Source organism: Stomoxys calcitrans, chromosome 3 (assembly GCF_963082655.1).
Source record: "Stomoxys calcitrans chromosome 3, idStoCalc2.1, whole genome shotgun sequence".
Taxonomy (NCBI): domain Eukaryota; kingdom Metazoa; phylum Arthropoda; class Insecta; order Diptera; family Muscidae; genus Stomoxys; species Stomoxys calcitrans.
In genome coordinates, this window is record NC_081554.1 from 121,335,915 (window position 1) to 121,347,509 (window position 11,595).

Genomic DNA, 11,595 nt, shown 5'->3' on the forward strand with positions numbered 1-11,595 from the left:
TTATCCGTCGGCTAATAACCATGTTAAAGGGTCGTGGTGGTCCCTAACGTGGAGGACAAACTAATGAAAGCAATTCATTGATTCTAGCAAATCGCCGATAACGTGTTACGTTCACATCGTTTAGCCCATTTATAATGTACGAGAAAATTAACATTTCATCCATATTTCAACGCCTGCGTTGTTGTTGTTGTAGCAGTTTATTGTGTACTATCTTTCGTCTGCTTGATTCTGTTAAGTGTCAAGACCCAGGAACTCCGCGACTAAGATGGGGTGCGTCCACAGGGATCTGGGTCTGAGTCGAGTGGGTCTGGCCGGCAGTTAAACAGGTGACGTGTATCGTGCGGTCCCTGGTTACAATCGGGACATACATCTTGCACGTCGGCATCAATCCTAGCTCTGTGGGAATTGAGGCGGCTGCATCTGCCGGAACGTAATTGAGCCAGAACCACTCTGGTTTGCCGGGGGAGGTCGATTTCTTCGGGTGCAATGGGTGGCGGTCGTTCTCCAAGGACTACATTCACTCGGTAGCCAATTAACGCGTCTGCTACCGTGTCTGCATGAATGTTGTTCAGACCCGCTTGATATGCCGCTTGATCGTGTAGATCTACCTTAAGGCTTCTGGGCGGTGGGTATCTATCCACAAGATGATGATTTGGATGATTTCTGCGATAACAGCCCAAAAGGTATTGCTTAGACAGCATGTAGTTATGTCTTCGCACTGGTAGGATCTTTGTCTCCTGATGGAGGTGGTCCACATGAGAACTAAGGAGGCAGCCCGTCGCAGTTCGGAGGGCGGCATTCTGACAGATCTGAATATTATTCCACTGCGTGTCACAAAGCTGACGTGACCACACTGGCGCTGCATAACTTACCACAGACCGGCCAATTGCTTTGTACGTGGTCAACAAGGTTTCTTTTTCTGCACCCCAAGTGCTGCCAGCGAGTGACTTGAGGACCTTGTTTCTACTTTTGACTTTATTGCAGATTGCTGTGGCATGTGGGGAGAAAGTGTAGGAGCTGTCAAATGTGACGCCAAGTATTTTGGGACACTTGATGGTCGGAATCAATTCTCCATCGACCATCACAGTCAGCTCAGAATTCACCTCACGCGTATTTGTAGTGAACAGTGTGGCTGAAGATTTGGTGGCGGATATCTTCAGATTTCTTGCAGCGAAATATGAGGCAAGCTCGTTGAGGTAGACGTTCAACCTATCGCAGATGTCATCAATGGGTGGGGGGCCTGATGCCAAGATCGTACAGTCGTCCGCATATGATACGATCTCTATGCCGTCTGGAGGAGGTGGGATGGAGGAAAGGTAGAGGTTAAACAGAGCCGGAGATATCACCCCGCCTTGGGGAACTCCCTGTTTCACTCTACGGTGTTTTGACTTCTTATCCCTAAATTCCACAAATGACTGGCGGCCACACAGATAATTCGCGACCCAACGTTTAAGGCCTGGCTGGAGGGACGTGTTGGCGATGTCCTCAAATAATTTGGCATGGCTGACCGTGTCGAATGCCTTCGATAGGTCCAATGCCACGAGGACCGTCCTATCACATGGCCTGGGTTGATTGAAGCCACGGCAAATGTGTGTGGTGATGGCATGCAAAGCTGTTGTTGTGCTGTGCAGTCTCCGAAATCCGTGTTGATGCTCGGCGAATGGAAATTCTCCTACGAGGCTCGGGAGGAGTAATGCCTCAAGCGTCTTAGCCACTGGTGAGAGAAGGGAGATCGGTCTGTACGACTCCCCCAAACTCGGGTCTTTACCAGGCTTCAGTAGCGGGATCACTCTGCCCATTTTCCAGACATCGGGAACTATAAGAGTGTTCAATGACAGGTTAAGGACAGTGGTAAGGTACTCAACTCCAGGTAAATCCAGATTCTTCAGCATCAATGTAGAGATTCCGTCGGGGCCCAACGCCTTGGAAGATTTGGCGCCACGGATGACATTCGTAACTTCGCCCACGGTAAATTGTGATGGCTGTTCATCGGCTCGGAGACCACGAATACGGCGAATGGCTCTCCTCCTTGCCCTGTCTCTCTCGGGATGCACGATAAATTGACGGTTGAACAACCTGGCGCATCTCTTCGGATCAGTCACGGTTAACTCGCCAAAAGTGACTGAGGTCCTGTCGTCCCGTCTACCGGGGTTCGAGAGAGACTTAACAGTGGCCCACAATTTGCCTGCACCGGTGCCTAAGTTACATTGCTCCAAGTGTTCCAGCCACAAATTCCGCTTATGTTCGTTGACTACCCTGTTTATTTCCAGATTCAGCTCGCTGATTCTGGGGTTAGCGGGGTCCATAGCACGAATCCCATCACGCTCGTCTGCGAGTACCACTGCTTGCGCCGGGAAATTGGGTCGCACTTGCGGTATTCGACCGGCTGGTATAAAGCGAGCGGCTGCTGCGTTGATGATGTCTCGGAATTTCCTCTCGGCCACAAGCACATCAGAGGGGGGTGGCAGTTCATTGAAGCGGCGATTGGTATACTCTCTGAAGCCAGTCCAATTGGCCTTCTTGTAATTGATGAACGTCCGGCGCTCAGAGGTTATGAAGTCGGGTGGTCGGTCGATGGTGAGGATTATGGGGAGGTGGTCTGACCCCAAAGAGATGACGGTTTACCAGGATACGTCACTCAGGAGATCAGGGGATGCAATTGAGATGTCTGGCGAGCTGCTGCACCTCCTCGTAATCCTAGTGGGGGCATCCTCATTCACCGTGCTCTGCCAAAGCTATGCCACGCTGGTCGTTACCTAGGGGAGAATGCCATGACGAGTGATGTGCATTAAAATCCCCCAGAACCAGACGACTATGGCCAGATAGCAACCCACTTATGTCGGGGTTGTAGGCCTGGCCATTAATCGGGACACAGCTACCAACCGGCGGTATATACACGTTGTATATCTCTATCTCGGCAGTACCAGACCTGACTGCTACCCCCATACATTCCATGTATTGGTCACTAGCGTCAAGCGCAGGCGAGATAGGTCTATACTGCACGGAATGGTGTATAACGAAGGCCAATCCCCCACCTCCATTCCTTGAGCGATCCTTACGTAGCACATTGTAGCCGTGACAACTGTGCAAGCTGCAGGTGTTAGTCAGCTTTGTCTCCTGGATCGCTGCGACCGATATGCTCTTCCGACTCATAAAATCTATAATCTCATCAATCTTGCCACGCAGTCCGTTGCAGTTTAACGATACACTTCCCGGCACTGGCCTGGCAATAGTAGGGCTAGGGTGCTGTCGTTGCATAAATTGCCGTACGGGAGAGGTCGGGGGGGTCACATAGTCCGACGACGAGGACGCCGAAGGCGACGACGGCGACGCTTGTGACCCACTGCTGGCTATGTTCGCACAGCACCTAGCGACATAGCCAGTATGACTATACTCCCGTAGCGAAGTTAGGCCAGAGCAAGAACGGAAATGTACCCACTCCAAGCACCGGTTACACCTCACCGACACTGACCGATGATGAAGGCGGTTCTGGCAAACGGAACAGAACCAGGGTCCGGGGTTCTTTTCAATCCCGGCACGGACCAGAAGCGTACGGAGAAGGCACTCCGGGATGTGCCTCTTCCATGACGAAAAAAGACGAACACGTACACTGAGGCGGCAGCCCTTGCCGATGAAGATTCCATCGGGTCAATCCGGTGCGTACAACCGGCTGCCATGGGATTGAACCTGCGTATTGTCAACATTGCGTAATAATACTAGACCATTGATTCGCTGGGTTTCCGATAACGTCTGGACATCTCCTTATGAATGTTCGCAGAATTTACTGCACATCGAAAATCTTCACAAAGCATACGTACCAAATCAGCCCAAGAGTGGAATACGGGCTGAGTATCCAACCATTTGGGTAAAACTGTATTTTATTTGCGAACTACCCCGTTCGCAAAAAAATCTAATTTTTTGCTAACCCCCTAATTTTGACCCCAGGAACGTCAATATGAAATCCGTTTTTTGGTCTCGGGTCCTTGGACCCTCCTAGCTGCCAAAAAACACACCTTAGGGGGAAGTAGTCCAACGTAAGAATATGCAAACAAATGTCCAAAATTTTGGAAAATTGATGAAAATGTTATTGTTCTCTTATATATAAAACTAGTTGACACGGGTCCGCTCCGCTGCGCCTTCTTTTACTTTTAATGGAACAAAAGTTTCCTTGGAATATTTATTTTCGACAATTAAAGAGCTTTTAGTGAAATACCATGCTACGAAAATATAATATCGCTTGACTTACAGTCTGAATCCCATATCTTTATAGGTCTATGAATTAAGTCTGAATCCCATATCTTTATTGGTCTATGAATTTAAGTTTGGATGTAAGGTGTACTCCATTCTTAAAATACTTTATTTCAGCCCGATATTATCATGATATCTGATTTAGGGGTGTTTTCGGGGGTGAGGTGGTCCCCCAGACACTTGGCCCTGAAAAAAGCAGCATCGTGCTCTTCTTTCAAATACCATTTATTTAAACCCCATAGTGCCATTGGTTTAGGGGAATTTACACGATAAGACGTCACCCACAATCATGGCCCCAAAATAGGTTATCAAATTCGTTTTCTAATCTCAAATACCTTTAATTTGAGCCACATTTTGGCATGGTCGAAAATTTTTACCCTTTGTGGCGTGTTTTGGGGAAGGGGTGATGCCCTGAATACATGGTCCTACATTTGGAAATCAACTTCGTATTCTACTCCCAATTACCTTTATTTGAGCCCCATGAGAAAATTGGTCCCGAAAGTGGGTATCAATTCTTGCTCTACCCCCAAAAACCTTTCATTTAAGCTCCATATTGACATGGTCGGTAAATATGCCCGATTTAGGGGTGTTTTGGGGATTGGGGTGGTCGCCCAAACACTAAGCCTAGAAAATATATCAGCAACATGCTCTATTCTCATATATCTATATATCATTTATTTGAACCCCATATTGCCATTGGCTTCAAAATTGGATATCAAATTCGTTTTATAATCTCTTTTAAACTCCGTATTGCAAAAGGCAGCAAATATGTCCGGTTTGGGGTATTGGCCCTATAAACTATAAATATTTAGTTCCACTCTCTTTACGGCCCAAATTGTCTTGGTGAGCAAATACGTCCTATTTGGGGGTTGTTATAGTGGTGGGACGTCCCCAATGTTGGTCCCTAATGTTGATATCAGATACGTGGTCTACTCCCAAATACCTTTAATTTAAGCCCCATATTTCCATAGTCGGCAAACGTGACCGGCTTGGGGGGTGTTTTGGATTTGTGTTCCACTCTAAAAACCCTCTTATTTGAGCCTCATATTCCAAAAGTCAGCAAATACTTACTATTTGGGTGGTGTTGTGGGGGTGAGTTGGCCCATAGACACTTTTCCCGAATATTGATATCAGATTTGTGCTTTACTCTCAAAGACCTTTCATTTGATCCCCATGTGGTTATGGTCGTAAATGTGTCCCCTTTGGGGGAGGTTTTTGGGGAGAGGCGGCCTTCCAAACACTTGGTCTCATATTTGGTATCAAATTCTAATTCTACTCTCAAATACCTTTTATTTAAGCCCCATATTCCCATGGTCAGTAAATAAGTCCTGTTTGGGGGGTGTTTTGGGGAAGGGGTGGACCCGCAGAAACGTGATCCCACATTTGGATATCAGATTCGTATTCTACTCGCAAATACCTTTCACTTGAGTCCCATATTGCCTTGGTCGGGGTGTTTTGTGGGTTGGGGTGGTCACCCTAGCACTTGGTCCGACAATTGGATATCAGATACGTTTTCTAATCCTAAATACCTTTTATTTGAGTCCCATATTGTCGTGATTGGTCTAAATATATGTTTGGTAGGTTTTAGGGTGGGCGGCCCCCTAGGTACCCCATCCGAAATTTGGATACCAAATTTTTATTTCAAACACAACACAAAATTTCGCTTAAATCGCACCACCCATCTCCGAGATCTGACGTTTCTGGAAATTAGGGTAGGGGGGAGGGTCCGTCCCCCCTTCAGATATCAAAAAAATGTATAAGATTGCACACTTATGAGGAAGTTGAAAAAAACACTCCACGCCAAACTTTGTAAAGATCGGACCAAAATTGTCGCTTCAACAGCCTTATATTGGGTTGCCCAAAAAGTAATTGCGGATTTTTTAAAAGAAAGTAAATGCATTTTTAATAAAACTTAGAATGAACTTTAATCAAATATATAATTGCCATTTTGTTCGATAACCTTTTGCCATCTTCCTGGCAAATTTAGTATTCCACGCTCAAAGAACTTCTGGCCTTTATCTGCGAAAAACTGAACCAAGTGCGATTTTATAGCCTCATCATTGCCGAAAATTTTACCATTTAAGGAGTTCTGCAAAGATCGAAATAAGTGGTAGTCTGATGGTGCAAGGTCAGGGCTATATGGTGGATGCATCATCAGTTCCCAGCCAAGCTCACTCAGTTTTTGGCGAGTGACCAAAGATGTGTGCGGTCTAGCGTTGTCCTGGTGGAATATGACACCTTTACGATTGACGAATTCTGGTCGCTTCTCCTTGATGGCTGTATTCAATTTGTCCAATTGTTGACAGTAAACATCCGAATTAATCGTTTGGTTCCTTGGAAGCAGCTCAAAATATACAACACCCTTCCAATCCCACCAAACAGACAGCATAACCTTCTTTTGGTGGATATCAGTCTTTGAAGTGGTTTGAGCTGGTTCACCATGCTTGGACCGTGATCGTTTTCGACTAACGTTGTTGTAAACAATCCATTTTCATCTCCAGTTATGATTCGTTTTAAAAACGGATCGCATTCATTGCGTTTAAGGTGCATATCACAAGCGTTGATTCGGTTTGTTAAATGAATTTCTTTCAATACATGTGGTACCCATATTAAAATTGACGCCAAACAAACAAATGTAAACAAAATTTCGCGCACTTTTTTTCTAAAGCAAGCTAAAAGTAACAGCTAATAACTGACAGAAGAAAGAATGGAATTACAGAGTCACAAGCCGTTAAAAAAATTTTTGTCAACGCCGCTATATTACCGACAATTACTTTTTGGGCAACCCAATACATGGGAGCTTTATCTAAATCTGAACCGATTTTTATGAACTTTTGCACACTATGAAGACGTAAAATGAAGCACCTAATGCCAAATTTTGTAAAAATCGGACAAAAATTTTGGCTTCTACAATCTTAAAAGGCCATATCGGATGAGATATATATATGGGATCTATATCTGAAAATAAATAAATCTGAACCGATTTCGTTCAAAATCAATAGCGTTCGTCCCTAGGGCAAAAAAGAGGTATCAAGGACATAGGTGGTCCAAGCGTTTCTTGGCTGGCCACTAAATTTGGTCACCTCGGCATATCGAAAAATTGTTCGGGTTGCTAAATCTTCATTTGTAGTACTAATTTCAAAAATCCCTACAAAAAATCCGCTTGAGGTATACAATATCTCTACTGGTTTCGGGGACATAGGAGTTTTAATTTTTATTGTTTGAAATTTTGCCCGAGATTGGCTTTGTATTTTGCAAATTGCGAAAGCATATACCCCTATCCTACTACCGAAGGATAGGGGTATATTCATTTTGTCATTCCGTTTGCAACACATCGGAATATCCATTTCCGACCCTATAAAGTATATATATTCATGATAAGCGTAAAAATCTAAGATAATCTAGACATGTCCGTGCGTCTGTCTGTTGAAATCACGCTACAGTCTTCAAAAATAGAGATATTGAGCTGAAACTTTGCGCAGATTCTTTTTTTGTCCATAAGCAGGTTAAGTTCGAAGATGGGCCATATCGGACTATATCTTGATATAGCCCCCATATAGACCGATCCGCCGATTTAGGGTCTTAAGCCCATAAAAGCCACATTTATTATTCGATTTTGCTGAAATTTGGGACAGTGAGTTGTCTCCGGCCCTTCGACATCCTTCGTCAATTTGGCTCAGATCGGTCCATATTTGGATATAGCTGCCATATAGACCGATCCTCCGATTAAGGGTCTTAGGCCCACAAAAGCCACATTTATTATTAGATTTTGTTGAAATGTGGAACAGTGAGTTGTCTTAGGCCCTTCGACATCCTTCGTCAATTTGGTTCAGATCGGTCCAGATTTCCTCCAATTAGGGTCTAAGGCCCATAAAAGCCACATTTATTACCCGATTTTGCTGAAATTTGGGACAGTGAGTTGTGTTAGGCCCTTCAACAACCTTCGTCAACTTGGCCTAGATCGGTTCAGATTTGGATATAGCTGCCATATAGACTGTTCTTCACCTTTAGGGTATTAGGCCCATAAAAGCCACATTTATTATCCGATTTTCCTGAAATTTGGGTCAGTGAGTTGTGTTGGGCCCTTCGACATCCTTCGTCAATTTGGCTTAGATCGGTCCATATTTGGATATAGCTGCCATATGGACCGATCCTCCGATTTTGTGTCTTAGGCCCATAAAAGGCGCATATTGTCCGATGTGAGTTAAGTTAAGCCCCTCGACATACTTCTGCATTATGGCACAGATCGGTCCAGATTTGGATATAGCTGTCATATAGACCGATCTCTCGGTTTAATGTTTTGGGGCTTTAAAAAGCGCATTTATTGTCCGATGTTGCCGAAATTTGGGACAGAGAGTTAAGTTAAGCACCTCCAAATATTCCCACAATTTCGTCTAGATCGATGAAGATTTGCATATAGCTGCCATATAGACCAATATGTCGATTAAATGTCTTGGCCCCAAAAAAAAGCCATTTATAATCCGATTTAACTGAAATTTGACACATTGACTTATGCTTAGCTTTTCGACATCCATGTTGTATATGGTTCAGATCGGTTTATTTTTAGATACAGCTACTTCAAAGACCAATATTTTGTTATACACAATTGACTAATGACTTGTTCTTATTAGTATTTGGTCCAAATCGGATCATATTTCGATATAACTGCTATGGGACATAAGGTATGCAATTTTCACCGGATTTTTATGAAAGGTGGTTTACATATATTCCCGAGGTGGTGGGTATTCAAAGTTAGGCCGGGCCTTTTTACTTGTTAGGCATGACTTAGATTCGTGAAAAAATTTACAAAGAAAAAACGAATATAGATATATTAGAAATCCTTTTTGAAATTTGCAGATAAAAGTGTCATCACAAAACCAAAAAAGTGTCATTACAAAGAGATATCTCTACCCGTTCTTCCGTTCTCTGATATTTTTTGCTATTTTTTTCAATTTCTTCCATGTGCGAACCTACAATTAGTTCCTGTTTCTATTGTATGAATTTAATTTTTGCCCAATTCGTTATTAGAGGTGCTATTATTCTGACAGTTAATTTTTAAGTTTTTTTTCAAACAGCCAATAATTATGATTATTCATTTATATGTAAACCCACATCAAAATTCACTGATTTGCAAGCCTTTAAATTAAACGAAATCGTTGAAACAAAAATTTAAAGGGTTTGGAATTTAAATGGAATAAAACCGCAAGCTGTTTTGAAAAATTGATATTGGAGCTTGTATCTAAATCTGTACCAATCTCCTCCAGTCCCTTCACCACAGTGGTGATGTAGGGTATACAAATTTAAATTCCAATATCCCCAAAACCAGGAAAGATATTTTGACCTCAGGCGGACTTTTTTTGTAGGGATTTCAGAGCAGGAAATATAAAGTTCGGACCACAAATGAAGATTTTTCAGTCTGAATAATTTTTCGGAATGCGAAGTTGACCAAGCTTGGGGCCCTACCCAGAAGAGCCCGGACCACTTAGGGCCTTGAAATTTGCGATTCGTCTCGAAAACAACTCAGTTTTAGTCATTCAAAGTTTCAACGAGATTTCTTTGTCCATTTTCAAACGGTAGATTTTTTACTAGTTTTTTTCGATTCTATCCCGCTGTGCAACGATCTTAGCAAGAAAGAAATTTGTGGTGCTCTATGGAATAGTAGTAATATGACATGTAGTTAGGTATTTGGGTAAAATTAAGGAAATAACCCATTTGCATCGCAACGCCGGGTTCCACAATAATTTCTCGCCGTATATAAATGAGATCACTAACTTATTTGTCGTCAATTTGTTTTCCATTTCTTTAACTTTATACGTAAACGTGACTTTGTTATTAAAGTGTTTTTAATATTTTACTATCGTCGACAAAACGTTAAAAAAGGCTTCACAAAAAATAGAAACATTTAAGTTTACAAATACAATGCATCAGTTGGACTATTTTATGCTAGCAGTTATTATAATCACTCGATTAGCAGATGTATGGTGTGGGGACGATGTCGATTATTGCGATTCAAAAATGTGTCCCTATCAGGGAAAACATGTTGCTTGCGGAAAAACAAAAGTAGTTAAAGTCAGGGAAAATTGTGTTTTAACGACTGTACTAAAATGTTCGACTATGTTGTAGAAATTTAGTGACAAGTGCCAAGGTGAGCCCAAATTGGAAGACATGGAACCATACATACAATTGATTGAGGATGAGACAAATTACTACAGAAATAGATTAGCATCTGGGAAGGTGAAATGTTTTTATCCTGCTGCTCGCATGCCCAGTGTGGTAAGTTCCTAAAACATGTTTTAATACTTATATTTAAATCCACCACAATGTAAAAGCAATGGGATCCCGCTTTAGCCGAGACTGCTGAGTATAATGTAAAGAGCTGTGTCTTTGCTCATGATGAATGCCGTAGTACAAAAAAATTTAGAATGGCTGGACAAAATATTTACACTGCAAAAACTAAAAATCTAGATATCCCCGTTAAAGGTTTTATAAAAGAAGCAATATTACTCTGGTTCGACGAACAGGTTGATGCAAATTTAACAGTGTTAAAATCTTATCATAAAACGAGGTAAAACATTGCTCATTGAAATATTTTGTTTCAGTGCTAAAATTCACCTAGCATTGGCCCCTTCAATTTCGTAAATTTTCACTAAATTTTACTAAATTAAAATTATTTTTATGGCAGGAATTAACTCTGTTCTAATATATTCGATTCAAGAGTCAAACCATGTTTCATATTTCAGCCCTCAGACAGGACATTTCACACTTCTCGTTTCGGACCGTCAAACATACATTGGATGTGCGTTTTTAAATAATTTATTGCCTGGTCCCCCTGTGAAAAGGATGGTGATTTTCACTTGTAACTATTCGTCATCAAATTTTCGTAATATTCCCAGTTACAAACCAGGACCACCAGCATCCCAGTGCAAAAAACGACATAGAATATTTGAATCCTTATGTGCTGAGAGGATTGATCCCGACGATTTATCATGGTATAAATATTAGTAAAACGGACAAATATTCAAATTTTGTAAGAATTAAATAGAATTTATACAAAGAATAAACTAAGCAGCACACAAAATTTTGTTTTTAATTTAGTAAAATTCTTCTTTTTCACGACTTTTGTCTTGTGTGATGCGCCGACTATTTCTCAATCATCTATACTTATGGTTCTTTATAGCCTGTTTGTCGACGTCGAACGAAGATGTTCGTTCGGCCTGCAACCGAAAAAAAATTACTTCGGTTTGTGTATCTAATTTTATACAAAGAATTTATCGAACGATAAGCCGAACAACAACGTAAGCATTCCCATACAAATTTTCGTATGCATTGAGATCGAGGGGGCTTTTA

At 42.1% G+C, this 11,595-nt stretch overlaps 1 protein-coding gene across 1 annotated transcript; it reads left to right on the plus strand.

The window, feature by feature from the left end:
• Positions 1-10,040: 10,040 nt before the first annotated feature.
• Positions 10,041-11,326, plus strand: LOC106092847 (antigen 5 like allergen Cul n 1-like). The gene is made up of 4 exons (XM_013259775.2): positions 10,041-10,308; positions 10,372-10,521; positions 10,578-10,813; positions 10,989-11,326. Exons 1-4 carry the CDS (start codon positions 10,168-10,170, stop codon positions 11,248-11,250), a joined length of 789 nt encoding a protein of 262 aa, XP_013115229.1. The 5' UTR covers positions 10,041-10,167; the 3' UTR covers positions 11,251-11,326.
• The last annotated feature ends 269 nt before the right edge of the window (positions 11,327-11,595 follow it).